Genomic DNA, 23,436 nt, shown 5'->3' on the forward strand with positions numbered 1-23,436 from the left:
CATTTAACTCTTGGGGATCTGTTTCCTGAAAAATGTTATGTAATATATTTGCTTATATCTGGCAGTTGAATAATCTTAAAGATTGCGCTCATGTGTAAGAAATATGCTGCTTTACATTTTTATAAGAATTTAATTACTAAGATGGGTTTTCTTGATATCAAATATCTATATCATTCTATATTGTCTTTATATCACTGGAAATATGTTGTTCTTCAAGCAGTAAAGATGGCAAATACGTCCATTTTCACTTGTTGTCATTTATTGTACTCAATTTTATTTATCTGGATCCTAAAATTCATAAAAAATTATTCACAAAATTCACAAAATTGTTGAGAAAATCAAAATTGATGTCAATTTTTATACTAAAGAATGCTATACAAAATGCATTGCCAGAAGTCATATCATTATGTTTGGGGACTCATTCTTTTTTTCTTTTTTTTTTTTTTCATTCTTTTTTTTCTGATAACAAGTCTCCATACTTGTAGTACAAGTTGATTAGAAAAAGTAATCTAATCCCTAACTTCTCAAATAGAATCCCTGGTACCTTGGAGGAGGTGTCAGCAGGTATGGACAACCACAGGTTAAATGTGGTACATCTTTCTATTGTGCCCATTTTACTTTAAGGTGGAGGGGTTCTTTTTCTTATCATGATTAGATTTTTGATAATAAATAATTTAAAACAATTTTTTATTAAAAATAAACACAGATATAACATTAAGCAGAATATATAACTTACATAAATTTGAAAGATAACACTTGAGATATCATAGAAATTTTCAGTCTGTGATACTATGATCCATGACTTCAGACCTTAGAGGTATGATTTTATCCTTACCTGTTGTAAGGATAAGTAGTGGATATATCTGAAAAATATTTTTTCCTTTTTTCTTTTAGAGAGAGAGCACACGCATGCACATGTGATTAGAGGTGGGGTGGGTGAGCTGGGGAGGAAGGGGAGAGGGAGAAAGAGAATCTTAAGCAGGTTCCACACCTAGCATGGAGTGCAGGTGGGGCTTAAACCCATGACCCTGAGATCACGACTTGGGCTGAAATGAACATGTAGCCAACTAAGCCACCCAGACACCCCTAAAAAGGTTTTTCTAATTTATAAGAATTCAAGGTGTACATAAAACCTGAGGAGACTATTGAATAAGATAAATATTTTCCCTCAAATACTTATACTTCTTATCTAGCACTTTTGTAATTTATTTTACACCTAATAGGTGTTGAGGCATCAAATAGCTTTGTGAGACAGAGGACAGATAAAGATACACGGTACTAGTAATACTATGATAATACCACAGGATAGACAAACACCAGAAACAATGGCACTCTCCCCAGGTATTGTTTTTAAAAAACAAGGAAGCTGTTTTTACTGGAAAACCCAACTTTATGGAAAACAGTCTTAGAGTCTTTTTTAAGTAGGCTCTATGCCCCAAATGGGGCATATTGACAAGAGTTTCATGCTTTACTGACTGAGCCTGCCAGATGCCCCTTAGAGTATTTCAGACAAAATTTTATAAAGAATGCATTTTTTTACCTGTTTAATAATCTTTTCCACATAAATATAAGTTTTATATACTCCTTCTGCAGGATTACCAGAGTGATCAATGATCTGGAAAAAGAAAGTTCAACAAGAACATGAAGAAAACAATAGTAACAGTAAGAGGTAAATCCTTCTATAGAACTTGTATGTCAGGGATTATTCTAAGTACTTTGTACATAGTAGCTCATCTGTCCTCACAACTCTGTAACATTAGAGACATTATTATTATTATTATTACCTCCAGTTTCACAGAAGAGGAAACTGAAGCAAATTATGTAACATGCTGGAGGTCACAGGAGGTATTTATTGTGAACAGTGGGAACAATGCCACAATAATACAAAAAGTATACTTTTTTCCCTTATGTGTTCAAATTATGTATTATGTATTTCATACCACTAAATATATGTAACATTTGAAATATATTAAAATCAATTCTTATGTGAGTAAAACTATAATTCTACAAAATAAAAGGCAAAATGGTATTTGGCTATGTAAAACAGTAGTCTTCCTTTTTTTTTTCTTTTTCTTTTTTAAACAGTAGTCTTCTAAATTTGCCAAAAGACTACCCTACCTGTAGAGAACATGTATGTTGCTAATAACTGATTAATATTCAATAAAATTAGAGTAAGGCAATGGTTTTACAAAGCATAGCAAGTGAAACAGAATGAAAGTTTATCATGTATTTCCATTTATAATCATGGTAGACTGATCTTATTTTACTATTTTTATAAAATAAATTCGTCCTTCTAGTGTATTAAGTTTTTTAAATATTTTATTTATTTATTCATTCATGAAAGACACACACACACACAGAGACAGAGATACAAGCAGAGGGAGAAGCAGGCTCCATGCAAGGAACCCAACGTGGGACTCTATCCCAGGTCTCCAGGATCACGCCCTGGCCTGAAGGCGGCTAAACCGTTGAGCCACCCAGGGATCCCCGTGTATTAATTTTTAAAAGCCATTTATAAATAGGTTAAAGATCAGAAAGAAGAATCAGTATCTTGCCTCTTGGGGCCTAGTGGACCAGGCTCATACTAAAATAAAGCAAAGAGGGGATCCCTGGGTGGCTCAGCGGTTTGGCACCTGCCTTTGGCCCAGGGCGCGATCCTGGAGTCCCAGGATTGAGTCTAGCATCAGGCTCCTTCCTGGCATGGAGCCTGCTTCCCCCTCTGCCTGTATCTCTGCCTCTCTCTCTATATATATATATATTGTGAATAAATAAATAAAATCTTTATAGAAAAATAAATAAATATAATAAAGCAAATAATGAAATAATTCTGGAGATTATAAAAATATGCACTTTTTTGTGTTAGGCTCTTTTTTTTTAAGATTTTATTTATTTATTCATGATAGTCATAGAGAGAGAGAGAGAGAGAGAGGCAGAGGGAGAAGCAGGACACAGGCAGAGGGAGAAGCAGGCTCCATGCAGGGAGCCCGACATGGACCTCGATCCCGGGTCTCCAGGATCGCACCCTGGGCCAAAGGCAGGCACCAAACCGCTGCGCCACCCAGGGATCTCTTGTGTTAGGCTCTTTAATGTTATGCTGGTCTTAAGCTTTGCAACACTAAATGAATGTAAAATAATGTTTCTGTTCACGTTTGATTTTACTTCTTGAATGAGCACAGAGAAATAAAAACAGTCAAAATCTGAGTTGTGGGACGCCTGGGTAGTTCAGTGGTTGAGCATCTGCCTTCAGCTCAGGTTGTGATCCGGGGATCAAGTCCCGCATCCAGCTCCTTGCAGGGGGCCTGCTTCTCCCTCTGCCTATATCTCTGCCTCTCTCTGTGTCTCTCATGAATAAATAAATAAAACCTTAAAAACAAAAACAAAGCAACATCTGAGTTGTTTTCAACTGTATTCTTTTTTAAAAAAAAAGATTTTATTTTTAAGCAACTCTATACCCAGCATGGGGCTTGAACTCACAACTCCAAGATGCAGAGTTGCATGCTCTTCTAACTAAGCCAGCCAGGTGCCCTTCAACTGTAACCTTAACATTAACAGTAAGCATTTCAAGTTATCTCAGTGTGCAGTAAGGCAAAGCCTGCAATTTCATTCTAAAAATTATTCCACCATGCGTCTAAGAATGATCAAATCTCTCACATTCATCATTACTGTTTTGCTTTTCCCAATGCTCTTAGTAAAGTTTACCATGAAAAGGCTCTTTCTTACACTGATCCTTGGTCAACAGAAGATAAAAGAACTCTATACTTAGGAAGAAAAAAGAACAGAAAAGAATCTGATTTGTCCACTCACAGATCATACCCTTTGTAGTTGTGTATTGTAATTTATTCCTCTCTTTTTCTCACAGTCCACAACTAAGCCTATTGGCTCTGCTGTCAAAATTTATCCAGATTCATGTTTTTCATCACTTCCTCTACCACCACCCTGGTCTAACCCACCAGCATCTCTCACTTGATTCCAAGAGCTCTCCAACTGTGCCCTCCTCCACTACCCTCCAAACCAACCAATTCTCAATATAGCAGTGTAAAAGAACATCCTTGTCAGAATTGCATTTCTTCTGCTGTTGCTTAAAGTCTTCCAATGACTCAAGTTAAAAACAAAACAAAACAAAACAAAACAAAACAAAAACCCAAAAAACAACGGGCAGCCCAGGTGGCTCAGCGGTTTAGTGCTGCCTTCAGCCCAGAGCATGATCCTGGAGACCTGGGATCAAGTCCCATGTCAGGCACCCTGCATGGAGCCTGCTTCTCCCTCTGCTTGTGTCTCTGCCTCTCTCTCTCTCTCTCTGTGTGTCTCTCATGAATAAATTTTTAAAAATTAAAAAAAAAAACCTCCAAGTAAAGAAACCATCTCACTCCAAGTGAAAAAAATACAAGGTTTCTAAAATGGTCTCCAAGGTTCTTCACCCTGGGCTCCCAGTTAACTATCATATTAGTCTCCTCTCACTCACTCCCACCACATGGTCTTTGTTCTACCACTTCCCTTGGCCAAGCAAGTTCTTAACAAAAATAACCTTATGAATTTTACCTTGGCTTTGCTGGTCTTGTTCAGATTAGAAACTTGATCAATCAATTGCTGGACAGACTCAGAATTGACTTTCCCATCCTCCAAGCGATGATAAATTAATCGTGGTTTGCCTTCAGGGTTTTTCAGAAAAGCTTCTTCACAGTCTTCCAATAAAAGGCTAGATTGGAAATCAGTATTTCTTGTGCCACACTGAGCTATGGCAGCAAACAGTCAATCAACCTAAGTGTCAATAATGGGACTTTACAGTAATGACAAGGGGCCAGAAGCAGCCCAGGGACAGAACAAGTGCAGCTTTCCAGAAATGGATGTTTTATAGCTCTGTTCCAGCGTGGTCATAAAAATATAATGCATTTATTAGCAGACAGTGAGAACAGGTACAATAAATTCTACATTAAATTGCATTTTAAAGCATACATTAATTTTCAAATCTAGCAACAAAAAGAAAATTCTCAAAAATACTGTAAACATGGCTCAAAATAACAAAACAGACTCATGAAACTTTGCAAATAAATGGAAACCTAGTTCAACTAACAAATATATAATTTCCAAATTAAAATACAAATATTATCAACCCAATGCTTCAAGATTGAGAAATCTTCTCTAGTCCTTTGGCCTTTCTCATCTAATAAATGACCTAAATGACCTGAATCTTTATACCCAAGATACATCATAAGAAAGGCCAGAGGAAGATGGGGGAGATTAGATGTCTAGTAAAAATTGTCTAGTAAAAATCTTAACTGAGATACAGGGTTAAATAAAATTCTAACTTTGCTACAGGGTACCATACTGTTTTTGCTATGCCAATTTAAATCCTAGAATAATCTTGGAATAATCTACCAGTGTTTTCTACACTGCAAGGAAAATTGCAACCAATTCCCCTTTCTAAAAAGCATTAAACGAAGTTTGTTTAGAGAGGTGAGTTAGAGTGTATACGCAGAGGAGAGCTATTACATGATTCAGAATTTAAATACTATATTAAAATACAGCCCCAATACAAAACAGAATAATATATATATATTTTTTTTTATGATAGGCACACAGTGAGAGAGAGAGAGAGAGGCAGAGACACAGGCAGAGGGAGAAGCAGGCTCCATGCACCGGGAGCCCGACATGGGATTCGATCCCGGGTCTCCAGGATCGCGCCCTGGGCCAAAGGCAGGCGCTAAACCACTGCGCCACCCAGGGATCCCAAAACAGAATAATATTCTATTATATATCACTGTGCTAATCCAATCAATCCAAACCACAGAATTTTTCCTTGTTAAAATCATTCTGACCATGATCTATAGAATTTTTGGATTTTAATGGTTCTTTTGTTATTGCTTGGGAAAAAAGTTTGTGGTCATGTGAATACCAAAGAATGGGCCTCTGTTTGGCACATGTTCCTATTTCAGAATCACTCCCTCCAAAATTGACATGTGGAGCTCAGATAAAATGACATGATATCTGAGATTTGGTTCAAAGTCTTTGGTGGGAGAAAAGTAGATGGGGCTACTGGGTACTGGTCAGGGGACATATTTTTAGATGTCTCATCTTTTGAGAAAAATGGGAGAATCATCACGAGAAGTAAAGGAACAACCTAAGAGAAATAAAGGCTCTACCAGGTCCTGCTTATGGTGTGAAGCCCACAGCTACTACCACACTTCTTGACAGCCAGGAAGTAAACAATAAGGAAATAAAATAATCAGCATATGGAATAAGAAAAAAAAAACAAAATAAAGGCAAAACAGAGGCGAAGAAATAACTAAATTTTAGAAATTACAATTATCTTTTTAAAAAATTACTTATTTCAGATAGAGAGAGGGAGGGTGTGGAGGAGAAGGGAAAGGAAAGAGGGAAAGAGAGTCTTAAGCAGACTCCACATTGAGCATGAACCCAATGCAGGGTTCCATCTCAGGACCCTGAGATCATGACCTGAGCCGAAACCAAGAGTCAGATGGCTTAACTGGCTGTGCCACCCAGGCTCCTCTAGAATTAAAATTCTTATTCTTTAAGAAGAATAAAGTTTTAAAAATATAAAATAAATACAATTTTAGTTAAAAAAGATAAACAAATCTGCCAAAGTAATAAAATATGAAAGAAATGAGAGGTAAAAGATTAAGAGGAATTTAAAATGAGAAAGACAAAAATAATAAGTGTACAAATAATGTACAATATTTTATTAACTAAATATGGATAAAAGACAAAGAAAAAACAGGATGGTTTCAAGGATTAAAGAATTAATGAGGAAAACAACAAATTACACATATTACCACCTGAGATAAAACACTACTCAGACATTAAATAATAAAACAGAATATATCCTTAGTAAATATAACAGAAAAAAAAAACAGGAAAAGAAAAGGGATAAGGAAAAGAACTCCAACTAAAGGCAATCTAGTGGAAAGGAAAGAGTCCTTAAACTTGTTCTGGGTTGAGGCTCATTGACTAGTGGCTCCCCAACCATTGGACAATCTTAAGGATCAATGACAGATTACATTGCAGGGTCACTGATAAAGCCTACAGCTCCATATATGTCTGTACACAGTTGAGGTCTGAGCTGGTCCTCAATGTAGAGAAAAATACTTTGGAAGGGTTAAATCCAATCAGACAGCAAACACAGAAAGAAAACCTAACCTCTTATTAAACATATTTTGTCTTCTATCTATGTACCTAGTTGGTTAAAAAAAATCTTTATTTGCAGACTAGACTCATTGGTATAATTATATTCACATTATAAGAAAATTGCTCACTTTCCTGGAATTAAGTGGTAAGCTCCTCAGAGAATTAAAAATTTGATTTAACATCTATACAAGTGTTCAACTAGATCTCAATTTGTACTGAAGAAAGAAAATTATGAAGGTTAACACTGATAGTTGATATCAGGAGTTGCCAACTTGTTCTGGTAGGGCCAGCGAGCATGTATTTTAGGCTTTGTGGGCCACACAGTCTCTGTTGTTACTACCATACTAAACTCTGCTATTGTAGTGTGAAAGCAGCTGCAGAAATATGTAAATAAATGAATATAGCTATATTATAATAAAATTTTATTTATAAAAACAGGTAGCTCACTGGATTTGGCCCAAGGGCCATAGTTTGCTACCCCTGATTAAAATGATCTTTACATTAATGATGTTACCCTTATGACCAATTAACAACTCAAACTGTAAAAATTCTAATTCTTTATGTATGAAAAATACAAAAAAATTATTGAATTTTATGGATTGTTTTTGATTATAAGAATTCTATTATGAGGGGATCCCTGGGTGGCGCAGTGGTTTGGCGCCTGCCTTTGGCCCAGGGCGCGATCCTGGAGACCCGGGATTGAGTCCCACATTGGGCTCCCAGTGCATGGAGCCTGCTTCTCCCTCTGCCTGTGTCTCTGCCTCTCTCTCTCTCTCTCTGTGACTATCATGAATAAATAAATAAATAATTAAATTTAAAAAAAAATTTTTATTTTGAAAATAAGTTTTAAAAATAGAATGCTATTATGACTTATTTTTGAAGTTCATTTGGCAATCTCAATTCTATTTACAATTCCCATAATGAGTGACAGAATTTTCAGCTTACCTTGGTAAAGTTAAATGAATGAATAAAATAACTAATGAACTCTTCTCAATTTCCCATTTTCTTACAGCAAGGTATTTATTTTCAATATCTATTGGAAAATATATAGCATGGAAAAAATATCCCATTGTCTCACACATTCTTTTAAGTTTAGGTGAATAGTCCTAAAAAGAAATTAAAACAAAACAAATGAAAACTTAATAAAAACACAGCTTATTTAACTAAAAATCAAATCAGCTTCATACTACTTAAAATGAAAAATCATGTTTCAGAACAGGTTATGTTATACTTTTTTTATTTAAAATTAAAAAATATATATTATAATACGTTAAAGAAAATCTTTTTTTTTTAAGAAAATCTTTAAGAAAAAAGGCAAAGTTCCCTTAAAACAAAATTAATAAAGGCTTAGTAACGTGGCTGTTTCCCTAGCTCAGAAAAGGATTTATTTCATAATAAAGCCTAAAACAATGAAGAAAAATATTAGGCTACTTTTCTTTGGTATTTATTATTGTTATTACTGTAACAAATGATTTCTGCTTTATTGTTACAAAGAGTGGAAAACATATATCCCATGAGTCTATATAGTAAAAACTGTCCACCATGATATATTAGAACATTAAAGCAAACAGGTATAAATTTAAAATATGTTGGTCTGTAACAAATTAGGTTACTAAGTAATGATGACTTATTATTATGCAATAAATGAGTAAATCCCTCAACATCGGTTTGGTAATAACCTACATCAGTTAGTGACTATAAACTTTGGTTTTCAAAATACTTTATCTTTTTACCAAAACTGTATAATATCAGGAAAGAACGCTAAATAGATTCATTACTCAATACCCTGGAAGATGTTAATAGAGCAGGTTATCACATGTTACATGCAGATTTATTGGAAATGCAGTTAGAAGAGTAGTCGGCAAACTTTTTAGGTAAAAGGCAAATATTCTTACAAATTAGTAATAGCTTAACAACTTGGATGTTTTGGTAGAGGTCTCTGGGATCCATTTAGTCTCTGCTGTAATTTATTCTGCTGTTGTAGTGTGAAGCAGTCATAGTATATAAATGAATAAGCCTACTTGTGTTCCAATAAAACTTTATTTATAGACACTAAAATTTGAATTTAATACAATTTTCACAGGTCACAAAACATTCTTCTTCTTTGGATTTTTTTTTCAACTATTTAAAAAAGTAAAAAGCAATCTCAGCTCTGGGTCATACAACAGGCTTCAGGCCAGGTCTGGCCCACAGACTGTAGTATGCCTACCTCTGCTTCAGGTTAACTCCAATGGCTGCCTTGAAAAATTAAAAACCATGGTAAGGATTAAATTTTGTTAAGACTTTAAACAGAGTCAAGTGTAAATCTGGCAGATATTAACTAAAGCAGGCACTATCAAAAAAAATAATAAAGCAGGCACTATCAACATAGGTCTTCACACTGTGGAGAACGTATAATAAAGCATTCAAAAGCATAACATTCCAAGGACTAAATTTGAATATACTGATAAAGCTGAGCAAGATTTTCTCTTAAGAAAAGCTCTAAATTCTTCCTACTTTTTAAGACATATAATCTAATAGGTAGTAAGCTACTTGGTTTAGATGTAGTAGTATCAGAAATAGGACACTATACTGACTTGTCCTTTAAATCAGTGAATACAGAAATTATAAATGTCCTCACCTTAAGGAAAAGATCCACTTCAGGTTGGGTTTCATCTGTATAAATAAGGTAACATCTGACAGCGTTACTCCACAGAGAATGTGAAAACAAGGGAGTAACTTGTAATAAACTAGCTACAGCAATATCCCAGTCATCTGAAAATAAAATTTATCGTTAAGTTCATGAAAAAAACATCACCAGAAAAACATCTGACAGGATGAGTTTTTTAAAAGTCTGAAAAAACATAGCAGGAAATGTAGAATGGAATGTCATCTCACTTGTGACTAATGACACAGTTTCTGGAATAGCATATTAGAAGGCAAACAGTTCTCAAACCTCAAATTTTATTGTGGGGCATAAAGCAATCAATGTTGACTGTGGTCCATGCTGGGGTACTGCTGGTTCCAGTCAAATATCATGAACCTATTTTACATGAGCTATTCAATGAGTTTGCAACTTCAGGAGAGCCTACACCCCTAGGCTGGCCTATAGTGTTACACAATTATTCTTGAGGTATATTAAGTCAAAAAGAAAGTTTAAGAGTGGCATAAAATGAAGTGCTGTTTAGTGAGAAAGAACATTTTAAGACATTTGGCTAATCCAAAAGGCATAATTTAAAAATGTTTTTCATTTTGCTTAGACAATTTTGCAGTTTTAAGAAAAAAGAGTGGGGCTACTCTAACACTCAGATCTGCACTGGTATCCAAATTCTAAATAAATCTTTGAGCTATTTTAGACACCAAATTATATAATGAAAATATTCCTTTGAGTAAGGATACTACATCATATAACTGAGGTTTTATATTCTATTCTGCAACCTTCTCCAACCTTGAACAGCATCAAAGATGCAGAGGGAAAGACCAAAACTACTGTTTTTCAGTTAATCTACAACAGACTCTCACTAAGCAATGGCAACACCTAGAATTCAGACCAGAAGCTAAGTTTTTAGAACCTGATTGGCCAGTCTGGCTGGAGAGCGCCATCTGATCCTGATGGGAATCATATAATTTAATCAGTCCTGGTCAGTGACAGCACCAGTGCATGCTGGTTTGGCAGTAGAAGACACCCAGAATAAAAATCTCATGCCCTGCTGATGGTCTTTCTCCTAGCACACACAAGATCATAGTACATGAACAGTCACTACCAAGGTAGCTGGCAAATGGCATGTTTACCTTTGTTGACATTGGCAAAGGGTCCTTCCACATCTATGGAACTATGGGCAAATTCAGGGCCTCTGAAGGACTGCTGGAGCTGGATCATACTCCCTATGGAAGGTTCACTTCCCAAGGCTCCTCCAGTCCAATACTCACATTGGGTTCCAGCAGCTGTAAATGCAAGAGATTTCATCTTGTTTAAACCAAATTACCGAATTTCAGAAAACTGCCTCATATACTAAACATGATTTCTAATTTTAAAAAATGCTATAACATTATAAATACAACAAATATTCAATCTTTAATGATTTTGTAAATACTTTGTCACCAATTTCTGGCAAATTCTAAGGTGCTTGTTAACATAATTCTGATTATCATCTCAAATTCAGAGGGGATTAAAAAGAGAAAAATGAAAAGAAATAAAGAATATAATAACCAAAGGAACTATAACAACAGAGGCAGTTAAAAATATCCCCATACAAAAATTCTAAACAACATTTTTAACTTTATGGTTTAGGTATCATAAAATTGGAAGAAGAGAATTTCAAAGGAAGATCATTACTAGCACACCTATAATTAAGATTGGTAATTCATTTGGATATAAGCTAAGGATGTAAAAAGTACAACCTCTTTAACCGCCCAGAGTAACAAAATTAACATCGGAGTCAACAGGTACTTACAAAAATCTTGATTTTTTTTTAAGATTTACTATTTATTTATTTGAGAGAGAGAGAGAGAGAGAGAGAGAGAGAGAGAGAGAGAGACAGCTTGCACATGCTTGTGCACCTGTGAGTAGGGGGAGGGGCAGAGGGAAAGTGAGAGAAGCAGACTCCCTGCTGAGCATGGAGTCACACATGGCACTTGATTCCAGGACCCTGTGAGCATCACCTGAGCTAAAATCAAAAGTACAATGCTTAACTAAGCCACCGAGTCGCTCCTTGATTTTTTTTTTTTAATAATTTGTATTTGTCAGAATATCTACATGGAATCCTTTTTTTTTTTTAAGATTATTTATTCATTTATTCATTAGAGACACACAGAAAGAGGCAGAGACATAGGCAGAGGGAGAAGCATGCAGGGAGCCTGACATGGCACTTGATCCCCAGACCCTGGATCAGGCCCTGAGCCAAAGAGAGACGTTTAACCTCTGAGCCACTCAGGTGTCCCTCTACATGGCATCCTTGACTAAGTATGAGTATATTGTAACGGGCTCAATCTCTGGCAAAAATAAGATTATCCGTAAGTCTTTAAATGTGAAATGAGTGATGTTCCCTCAAGCATTCTTTCTTCATGTTTAAATCAAAATATGGAAACAAGGAAATATTACCTTGTTCTTATTAATTTGCCAAGGCAATTACAATATAATAGTTTCAAAACACTGTACATTTTAACATATGTCATCACTGATATAACCACTAAGACTAATGTGGGGGCATAAGAGCCTCCTATTCTCCACTCAAAGCCAGTAACAATCACTTCATTTTTTTTTCCCCTTAAAGTCAGTAATAAAAATCTTTAGATGCTGGTCAGATTCCAATGGGTTCTAAAATGCAAATTAAGAGGCAATTATCAGATGCCATATTTCACTTCAAAATCAGTTTGTAAGATAAAATGCACAGGGCACCTGAGTGGTTCAGTCTGTTAAGCATTGGACTCTTGATTTTGGCTCAGGTCATGATCTCAGGGTCATGAGATTGAGCCCTAAGTTGGGCTCCAGGCTGAACATGGGACCTGCTTAAGATTCTCTTTCCTTCTGCCCCTTCCTCCCCACTCACATGCTCACATGCTCTTTCTCAAAAAAAATAAAATGCAGTTTCCTATAAATTAGAGAGTGACAGCAATTTTCCCACTTTATCTACAATAGAATCTTTTTCATTTTTCAGTATCAATCACAGTTTATTAATATTTTCTTGGAACATGGTAGACCCTTTCATTCTAGGACTCCAGGTTTTTCTTTATTTCTAGAAAAAAATGTTTTGTATGTTTAATTATAAAATAAAAGCTTTTTGAATAGTTTACGAAACTACTGGAAGCCACTCAGCAAAATATCATGCAGATATTTATTCTAATGGACAGTTGCAAAGAATATATCATTACATGGAAAAGTAATGTGACAGAGACTATGAACTGTCTTCAATATCCATCCTTCCTTTCTTCCTTTAGTAACAGAATTTCAAACTTAGGTGACTCTCCTAATTATTACACTTTCCACTCTTTCTACCTGTAGTTCTGGCCAATGGGGTTTGAGGAGTAATATGTATACCTTTCAGATTGTGCTTTCAAGGAGAGGAACGTATTCCCATCCTTCCTCCCTCGGCTAAAATGTAGATGTCATGGTGAGACCTGGAGGAGCTGTCTTTTTTTTTTTTAATATTTATTTATTTATCTATTTATTCATGAGAGACACTGAGAGAGGCAGAGATACAAGCAGAGGGAGAAGCAGGCTCCGTGCAGGGAGCCCAATACGGGACTCCATCCCCGATCTCAGGATTAGGACCTAAATCGAAGGCAGGCGTGCAACCCCTGAGCCACCCAGCCGTCCCTGGAGAAGCTGTCTTACACCAGGAAGAGAAATGCTATCGGGAGAGGCTGGTGGGGCAATGAGACAGAAGGAAACCCGCCTCCTAACAATGTCATGGACTTTACAGAAAATTGCTGTTATAACAGCTGAGAAAGGAGGAGAAAGTGCAACTCTATTTATAAAGAGCAACCACTTATAACTAAAAGGATTCAAAGTTGGCTCTACGATATCATCACACTTATATTGAAGGCTCAAATATTATACATAGGAAGCAAATTTACCAGTAACATCTGTACAGTTGTCATCTGAATCAGACTCTCCAGGATCAAATACTTGGATGCCCTGAGCCTGGAGCCTCTGAAGTTTGCTCTCCAACTCTCTCTTAGCCCTCAGTAAGTCCTGAATTTCATTTTCTTTGGTCTCCCTAAAAATCTTTAAAAGACAAATGTTAATTTTGAAACCTTTTCTATCATCAGAGGACTGTGTCATCAACTCTTAACAGAAAAATCTTTCATTCATAAAACCAACATTCATTTAGTCCCTGATCTTTTTTGTAGGATAAATAGCCCAAGTACCTTACTGTTTTGTAACTGAAACCCACTGGAATTTGGGCAGGAGCCCTGTCTGTGGCATGGGGCTGTCTTGTGCACTGGTGATGTTTAGCAAATTTGCCCCTTCCCATTAGATGCCAGTAATGCCTTCCCATACAAAATATCTCCAAATATTTCCAAATGCCTTTCCTTCCATATGGAAATATTTTTCTTCCCCCTCCCCCCAAAGCCCTATTGCAATGCTCACTTTTTTACTTTCTCCTTGAAGTGATCTCAAGTTTACCAGGTCCAACACAAAAATGTAAGAAGTGTTCTACTCTATTCTTAGAACCTTCAAGACTTCTACATCATTCACTTCTATTTATTCATGCAGCATTATATAAACTTTTAAAATATGTTCTTTTTATTCTATTTCACTTTGGGGGTAAAAACGTAAGGAATTTACCTTGAATTGCCTTTTCACTTTATCTCTATCATGTTCAAATGTCGCTGCCCTCTCCATTGCTTGGTATTTTGCTTCTAAAGCACTTTCCTTTTCCCGAAGTATTTTCTGGTAAGTTTTTTGAAGGGCCTGAAATAATTGACCTTGTTATTTCTAACAAAAATAGTATTCCTCTCAAATTTTACATGATCTTACTACATATTACATATATATCTTAGAATTGTAACAATCTACTATTATCAATAACTACATATTGCCATTTTATTCAAACATGTAATAAAAAATGCAAATATGCTTGAACTGTAGTAAGTGAAGACATTTCAACATTAAACTTAATGGAAATTAATATTTTTTCTTTGAAACCTTAATCTTTTCTTAATCTTCCCTATGCCTCGCTTTTCCCATCTATAATAGAACAAAAAGTATAATTTGTAAGGCTTAACTTGAAGGATAATTAATTCTGCATGACTATGCACTCCTTGGCTCCATGTCTTTTTTATTTTGCTATCCCCAGAACCCTCTTGGTGCCAGATACATTGAAGGCCTCCAGTAAATATCTAACTAAATGGATTAAATAAATACAGAAGAGTTTCTTTAGTGCCTAGATATGTGAGAAAAGAATCAAAAGGGCTACATAAAAAAGGGAGTGGGGCAGGTAAGTTAAGAAATCAGTTTAGGCCCCAAGAGAATGTTCCCTCAAATTAAAATGCTGGGCGTTCTCTACTCAACTTTCAAAACTACTACATAGGGTAGGAGGAGGAACCTGAGACTGTGATATTTGTCAGCCCTTAACAGCACTCTGCCCTGGTTGACCAGCCTTCTTTCCTATCTCCATCTCACAGTCATTTCCAATGTGCAGTGTCCACTGGACAATGGCTTGGGTGCATGAAATCAGGTATGGGAGATGTGTTAAGTTCATTTTACACATGCAAGTTGCATCAAGACTGCCCAGTAGAAAAATTGGTAAGACCACAAGTAGACTGCTGACAAGGAGTTCTTCCCTGATAACAGTGCTAATTATACAATAGCTAGTGGGGGTGAAGGTGGCTAGAATGCCTCTTCTAGGATGAAAAAGGCTCTCATCAGAAAAATCGGCCTGAGATATTTATTCAATTTCTACTGTGATGAGCCCAGGAACACGGGGTGTCTAGAAGTTTCTTCCACAGTTAACAAAACAGTAAAACCACAACCCTCATAGAGGCCCAAAACTGATGGCGCAAAGTCTTACAACTGTGCTCACAGAAAAGCAACCTTTTGATTTATATACTATTTTGATGAGTCAAAATACATCTGCTACAGGGAGCTATGCAATCACTGATTTTTGAGTAATCAAATGGATTAAGGGAATTTGACTACATCTAGGGAATGTTTTCAACCACGGCAGTTTAAGATGGTCAAAATCAGGTTTCCATAAAAATTCACTTCAACTACTAAAACTCAAAAGCTTCATGGAAAGAAACTGAGAGGTATGTAAAATTTAAAAGTGGTGGGGGGGGGCGAGGAGTGAAGTTAAAAAATCCTAGGGAAAGTCTGATGAGTTGCTTCGACAGGGGTCACCAAAGTCTTTTGTGTGTCCGTGTGCTCTGGGTTGACCTACTCGCCCTGGAGTCCCCTGCACACTGGCATTTGCTGCTTCAGGGCACTTTCAAGCTAATTGCTTCAAAGTGAATGAATGAACCAGAAACAGAAGAGGGGCGGGGTTAGTTAAGGAATCAGTTCAGACCCCAAGAGGCTATGTCCCCTCCAATTAAAACGCAGAGCGGTTCCTACTCAACTTTCAAGACTGTCTGGCTTGGAGAGGGGATAGGATGGACGCAGGACCGGGTCAGCGTCCAGACGCGCCCAGTGGGCGAGCGCGCGTGCGCGGACCTCCCCCGGCCCGGCCGTACCTGCAGCTCCGCCCGCAGCCGCTTGTTCTCCGTGTCCAGCTTGGCCTCGCGGCGGCCCATGGACAACAACTCCTGGTTCTTGCTGACCCGGAAGATCTCGTACTCCTTCTTGAGCCGCTCGTATTCGGCTGCCGCGTACTCCAGCTCCGGCACCGATGAACCCGTAGACTTAAAGCTCGCCCCCAGCAGCCCGCCTCCTCCCGCCCCGCGGGTCAGCGACCCGGGCCCGGCCCCCGCCGCCGCCGCCGCCCCCCCGCGGCGGAACGAGCTGCGCAGCAGGCGGGCCTTGGGCTTCACCTCTACCGGGATCTCGCAGGCCTCGCCGCCGCCCGCCCCATAAGTGTCCTCGATCACCTCACCGCCTGCGGGGCTCACTAGCGACGAGGCGGTCCCCATCACGCTCGTGGCCGCCCCCACTACCCAGCGGGGGACCGGGAGGGGGCGGATCGCCGCAAAAGAGACGGGGCGGGGCAAGTAGGGGCGGGGCGGGGCGGGATGGATGGGGCGGGGCAGCAGCACGGGGCGGGAAGGAGCGCAAGGAGGGCGGGGCGAGCGGCGGGAGACGGGTGGGGCGGGGCGATAGCGGGGGCGGGAGAGAGCTCAAGGGGGCGGGGCGGGGCGATGGGGCGGGGCACCAGGACGCGGCGGGAAAGAGCGCAAGGGGCGGGGCGGAGCGCAAGGAGGGCGGGGCGAGCGGCGGGAGACAGGTGGGGCGGGGCGATGGGGCGGGGCACCAGGACGCGGCGGGAAAGAGCGCAAGGAGGGCGGGGCGAGCGGCGGGAGACGGATGGGGCAAAGCACGGGGGCGGGGGGAGAGAGCTCAAGGGGGCGGTGCGGTGAGGCGGGGCACCAGGACCCGGCGGGAAAGAGCGCAAGGAGGGCGGGGCGGGATGGATGGGGCGGGGCGGGGCGGAGCGTAAAGAGGCGGGGCGAGCGGCGTGAGACGGGTGGGGCGGGGCAATAGCGGGGGCGGGAGCGAGCTCAAGGGGGCGGGGCGGGGAGGATGGGGCGGGGCGGGGCGGAGCTCAGGGGGCGGGGCGAGCGGCGTGAGACGGGTGGGGCGGGGCAATAGCGGGGGCGGGAGCGAGCTCAAGGGGGCGGGGCGGGGAGGATGGGGCGGGGCGGAGCTCAGGGGGCGGGGCGAGCGGCGTGAGACGGGGGGCGGGGCGGCAGGACTGGGCGGGGCGGGCCGAGCGCCTCGCGGCTCCCGCGGGAGCGGCTCCGGTACCTAGTGAGTCAGGGGCTACGGGCGAGCGCGCTCGTCTCCTGTCAGCGCTTCACCCCGCCGGAGCCTCCTGACGGGCGCGAGCCTCACGGTGAGCCCCAGCTTGGGTCCCCTGTTGCTCCGCCTTTGCGGCTGCTGTTTCTTTCCTGCTGCCGCCCCTGACCCAGGGGTCCTCTCCCGGAGTCAGCTGGCAAACCTGAGAGGAGTGTTGAGCGCGCGCTGTGCGCCTCTCGCTCGAGGCCCCTCAGCGTGCAAGTGGTTGGAATGACCAGCAAGACGTAGTCCCAGCTAAGAAACAGCTTTTAGCCTTTGCAGCCTGAGAACACCAGGGACAATCTTTAGACAAGGTGAGGTTTTGTTTTTGTTTTTTTTTCCCTAACAACGAACTCTGGAGCCTGAACCCCAGAGAACTGTGGGGCATCTCACCAAATAAGGAGAAGGAGTATTACAGGACTGGGGGCAAGGATGGGCTTTAGGTGATAGGAAAAATTTTAAAAGATGGGGAAACCGTTTTAGACTTTAAAGCTAGGGAAGGGGTAGCGTCGACATCTTTCCTTTTACACTGTCTTGTGTTCTTGGACCTGCAACTGCCCGCTTGGGCTTCCAGCCTCTCCAGGTTTGTAGGCCTGGGAGAGAAGACAGGAAAGGCGTTGATGGACATTCCTGTGACCTGGATGTTGGTGCTCATTGGACTTGGTAAACTGCTAAAGTTGGCCTTTTTTTCTCATTGGTATTTTTGTAAGTTCTTCAAAGACCCTTCTCCCGTAAATGAAAACCTCTCATCGTCGTTTCCCTTGACCCAGGCTGGTGCAGCTGTGTTCAGGCTGTTGCTTGCTCCCTCCCTAGCTGTAAGGAATCCAGTGATACGTTAAGCATCCTCTCTGCTGATGTTTGCTCAGATCCAAGATAATCCCCTGGTTCACTCACTCGCCTTTGAGGCCCACAGGTGTTACAGCTCAGGTTTCCTGGGAAGCAGGCTCTGAAATGGAGATAACCATGCAAGATGTTTATTAGGGAGTGCCTTTGGGATCAGCACCTATGAAAAGGAAAAGAAGCACAATCATATAGCAGCAGAAGTTAGGGTTTGCTGCAGTCTCCGTGGAGGCCTCAGCCAATCTTCAGAGAGTTCTGAAGCTGGGATGATGCTACAGAGTTGTCCTAAGTTGGGGTGCAGGCTGGAGCTTTATACCCTTATACCAGCAAGTCATCAGCTATCTCTCTTCAGCCAAACAGTTCCCATGGGGACTGATGGTTGAGGGCTGTCTGCTGGCATCACTCCAGTGGCTGGAGGAACAAGTCTTTTGGTCATCAGGACATCTACCACAGTAAGAAACACAACAGTCTTTGCTCTAAAGAACTCTGGGAATGCAGGCCAATTCTCCATCAAAGTACCTAGTCATCCTTTATCTTACCCTTTAGATTTTCATCAGGAGGAAGTCAGACACCAGGCCATTACATTCTTCAAACTCCAGGACACATATTATCTTCAGGTAGTCTCTTGAGATTAAGGGAAACGTTCCAACTCTCACCGTATCCAGGAACTCTCTTGATTTTGACTCAGGTCATGATCTCAGGGTCCTGGGATAGAGCCTGGAACTGTGCTCCACACTCAGCAGGGAGTCTGCTTCCCTCTGCCCCTCCCCCTACTCACTTGCGCACAAGTATGCACTCCATCTCTTTCTAAAAAGAAATAAATCCAAATCTTTCTAAAAATAAATTTCTAAAAATAAAAAGTTCCCTGATCTCTAACTTCCAATTCTTGTACTCTCAACGTGGACCAGTGCTTTAAAGATCACCCACCAGGTTTCTGACCACCTCCTTTGCAAAATTCCACATCTTAATCTTGCACCTCCTTTAGAATGTGCCCCAGTTGAAGTCTTCCATTATTATGCTTGCATAATAAAATAAAAAGCCATCACCCATCCCCTCTAAAGCAGTAACAAACTACACTAAACTTCCCACAGCTTGTGGAGTAAATTCAGATCCTGCAGCCTGTCATTGAGTGCCCTAAAGCAATGAATCTCTCCTTTCTCCACTTCTCTATCCAGTAACATTCCTCTACTCAAGTGACTACGTCCTAGTCAAGCTGATTTTCTCCTCATACCAATATGGTTTCTATTTCCTTTCAGTACCATCTGCCAAACCCCATCTCTTTCAACATATGCCTTCTTTCTCTAAGAAACTTTCCCTGGATAATTATACCTTTTGAGTTTATCACATCAATAGTTTCAATTCAATAATCCCTGCCTACTATATGCAAAGTACCATACTTAACTGTTTTCCTGACCTTGTTCTCCATTGTTGTGTCTATCAATCTTGTTTTTTTGGCATTTGTTTTTGTTATTGTTGTTATGCCATTTGTTGGTTAGATTCATCCCAGCAACTCTTATTGAACTCCTGCTGAAAACCTGTTTCAGAAAACAAATGACCGATGACCCAAAGAGATGAGATTTGCGGAGATCAAGGAGAGTTTTCCCTATATAGTGATTACTAGCTGCCTTTCTCATCAAGGACACAAGGTGTAAGTTCAGCATGCATACTGACCTTGGATAACTGTTGTTCAATGCCTAAGTGACCTAACTGGGTGAGCTCAGAGGTGATCAGATCTAGAGTGCTAGCAGTTACTCAGGATAATAGTGTGGTTGGTTTTAATGAATTTCCTAATCCTAAAACATCACAGAATTTAATGTTCAGACTAATTTCCAACCTATAATTTGTTTCCCTTCTATATGCTGGATTTAATGCACATACTGCAATCTGCATTTTGAAAGGATAACTTAGAATACAGAAGTATGGTGAGGAATAAAGTCTCTGGCAGACAGCTTATGGCTAATTAAAGATGACTGCAAAATTTTTTAAACACTACTTTCATTGACAGGTGAAGTTTGTGGTCAGGGCAGGCTATATAATTTGTAGGACTCACTGTAAAATGAAAATGTATTGCCTTTTATTAAAAAATTATAAAGAACTTCAAGATGCCAACAGAGCATTAAACGAAGCATGGGGCCCTCATGTGCTGAGCACTTGGGGTTCTTCAAGAGTTGCACATCCATGAGTCTAGCCTGTTTATGACTCCTCCCCTTGAATCTGGTTGAGCTCAGTTATTGCTTTAACTAGTAGACTGTGGTAGAAAGGACATTGTGCCAGTTTCTGAGCCCAGGATTTGAAAGGATGGCAGCTTCCACTTTCCATGTCTTGGAACACTCCCTCCGGGATCCTTGAGTTGCCATATAAGGAGACCTCACCTGAGATTGCCAAACTGAAGAAGTTATATGTGGACTTTTTAGGCAATAATCCCAGTAGGGCTCAGCCTTCCAGCCAAGGCATGTGAAGTGAAGCCATATTGGACTCTCCAGATCGGCTTATTTGCTAGCTGGATACCACAAAGTGACTTCAGTCAATGATAAGGAGAGCAGAAGAATCATTCATGATCTCTACCCAAATGCCCAAGCCACAAAACCATGAGATATAATAAAATTGTTGTTAGTTTAAGCCACTGAATTTGGGGATGATTTCTTCTCACACTTGGAAAAAGAGAAAAACTTCCCCAGATTTGGTCAAAGTAGTTTGTAAAATTAACGCTGCCACCTTTTTTTTTAAAAATGTGATTTGTAGAGTAAATAGCACGTGTGGCAGTTTGTGTATACTTGGTCCCCAGACTATGAATCTCAGAATGACTTGGGACACTTGTTAAAAATTAAGATCCACTGAATTTTAATTTCTGAGACTGGAGCTTGCAAATTTGCATGTTTTGTTAGCTCCCAGGTGATATTTATGTACTTTAAGCTCTTAGAACCAGTGAAATTGTATAAAAATTATGGCAGGGAATGACCTAATTCCTTACTACTGAACTTGTGTCTATGGACAGCAGAATCAGCATCACTGCAAAGCTAGTTAGGAGTCAGATTCTCAGGTGCCATCAGAGATGTACTGACTCACAATGTGCAGATTAAGAAGATCCCCAGGTGATTTGAATATACCTTAAAATGTGAAAAACACTGCTATAGAACAATGATTCTTAACCTTGGTTGCACATTACAATCACTTGGAGAACTTAAAAAATACAGCTTGCTTCCTGGGCCTCTCCCCAGAACAATTAGGTCAAAATCTCCAGGGGTGGGGATTTGGCCATCATTAGTTTTTAAAAGCTCTTCAGAGGATTTTATTTTATTTTATTATTTTTTTAATTTATGATAGTCACACAGAGAGAGATGAGAGAGAGGCAGAGACACAGGAGGAGGGAGAAGCAGGCCCCATGCACCAGGAGCCTGATGTGGGATTCGATCCTGGGTCTCCAGGATCATGCCCTGGGCCAAAGGCAGGCACTAAACTGCTGTGCCACCCGGGGATCCCCTCTTCAGAGGATTTTAATCAGTAGTCAAGGGGGGAAAGCCAATGGTTTCATCCCTGCTGTCTCCTGGTTGCCAACATGTGTGCAATCCCCCTTGGTAACTGTCTTGGCATGTGTTTGCATACTCTAGATTCCTATTGAAGCTGTCCTTTACTTTCCTCTCACTATGATGATAGTGCACATATGAATTTGACCATATTGATAGTATTGTATTTCACTTTTAGAGTTAGACATGGCATCACAAATGGTCAGTATGTCCCTGAAAAAAATCCAATTGGAAATGCTACATGGAGTAATAGTGTTTGGAGAGAAAGCAATTTTACAGAAGGAAGGGATTCTCACTCTCATGAAAACTGCCAACCTTCTTGCAGGCCATTTAACTCTTCTCTGTCCTACCAAGTGAATTCTGATTCTTGAAGTCCCTTGCTACAAAGTCTATATGTACAACTCTGATTTCAGGAATTAATTAACAATGGGGAGCATCTAATCTGATTAAAGATCTGTGATTTAACATTTTTACCATTAGGGGGCAGTATAACTCAGTAAAAATTAATTTGGTTGGTAATTTGTATAAATAAAAAAAGTCCTCTTTTTCATATGAAGGTAGAAATTTTAAAGAATTCAGTCCAACTGTTGTTGTTTTCAGTAGTGATCATCTACATTCCCTTACTTAGTTCCTGTCACAAGTAATAACATGACTCTGGAAATTAGTCTTGAAACAAGACGAGAGCAGAGGTTGGCAAAATTTTTCCATAAAGGACCAGATTCTTTTTTTTTTTAATAAATTTATTTTTTATTGGTGTTCAATTTGCCAACATATAGAATAACACCCAGTGCTCATCTCTTCAAGTGCTCCCCTCAGTGCCCGTCACCCAGTCACCCCCACCCCCCACCCACCTCCCTTTCCACCACCCCTAGTTCGTTTCCCAAATTTAGGAGTCTCTCATGTTCTGTCTCCCTTTCTGATATTTCCTACTCATTTTTTCTCCTTTCCCCTTTATTCCCTTTCACTATTTTTTATATTCCCCAAATGAATGAGACCATGTAATGTTTGTCCTTCTCCGATTGACTTATTTCACTCAGCATAATATCCTCCAGTTCCATCTACATCAAAGCAAATGGTGGGTATTTGTCATTTCTAATGGCTGAGTAATATTCCACTGTATACATATACCATATCTTCTTTATCCATTCATCTTTTGATAGACACTGAGGCTCAAGGACCAGATTCTAAAGACTTTACTCTCTGTGGGACATTCAATCCCTGTCTTAATTACTCAACTCTGCCATTATAGCTTAAGAGCAGCCATACAGAGACATAAATGAATGGGCATGTCTGCATTCCACTTAAACTTGGTTTACAAAAACAGGTAGCAGGGCAGAATTGGCTTGAGGGCTGTATTCGGCTGACCCCTGAACTAGAGGGGTAATTTTCAAACCTGGATAATTTTCAGAAACACCTTCCCAGGTATTTCTGAACACATTGTTTCTGAACAATGTGGAAATATTGTTTCTGGAGGTATTCTGAATACATTGTTAAAAATGTAGAGTCCTGAACCCC

At 40.0% G+C, this 23,436-nt stretch overlaps 2 protein-coding genes across 7 annotated transcripts in view; one reads left to right on the forward strand and one right to left on the reverse strand.

The window, feature by feature from the left end:
* NPHP3 (nephrocystin 3) overlaps nt 1-16,757 on the reverse strand; it is a 40,889-nt gene extending 24,132 nt beyond the window's left edge. Inside the window, exons 1-8 of one of the 4 annotated variants that reach the window (XM_072726860.1) lie at nt 16,300-16,755; nt 14,414-14,539; nt 13,699-13,849; nt 10,915-11,067; nt 9,764-9,897; nt 8,089-8,249; nt 4,540-4,696; nt 1,541-1,615 (exon numbers count right to left, since the gene is read on the reverse strand). In XM_072726860.1, coding sequence (XP_072582961.1) covers nt 1,541-1,615; nt 4,540-4,696; nt 8,089-8,249; nt 9,764-9,897; nt 10,915-11,067; nt 13,699-13,849; nt 14,414-14,539; nt 16,300-16,695 — 1,353 coding nt within the window. In that variant the 5' untranslated portion in view covers nt 16,696-16,755. Of the gene's footprint in view, nt 1-1,540; nt 1,616-4,539; nt 4,697-8,088; nt 8,250-9,763; nt 9,898-10,914; nt 11,068-13,698; nt 13,850-14,413; nt 14,540-16,299 lie in introns of those variants that run through there. The other 3 variants (XM_072726861.1, XM_072726862.1, XM_072726863.1) reach the window with 3 other exon arrangements.
* Nucleotides 16,758-17,458: 701 nt separating this feature from the next.
* The window catches only part of TMEM108 (transmembrane protein 108), a 640,726-nt gene continuing 634,748 nt past the window's right edge, over nt 17,459-23,436 (forward strand). For 2 of the 3 annotated variants that reach the window (XM_072726877.1, XM_072726874.1), the window contains exon 1: nt 17,526-17,871. The gene's annotated coding sequence lies outside the window, so the exon portion shown is untranslated. Of the gene's footprint in view, nt 17,872-23,436 lie in introns of all 3 variants that reach the window. The other variant, XM_072726873.1, reaches the window with a different exon arrangement.

This window comes from Vulpes vulpes, chromosome 11 (genome assembly GCF_048418805.1).
Source record: "Vulpes vulpes isolate BD-2025 chromosome 11, VulVul3, whole genome shotgun sequence".
NCBI classification, from domain to species: domain Eukaryota; kingdom Metazoa; phylum Chordata; class Mammalia; order Carnivora; family Canidae; genus Vulpes; species Vulpes vulpes.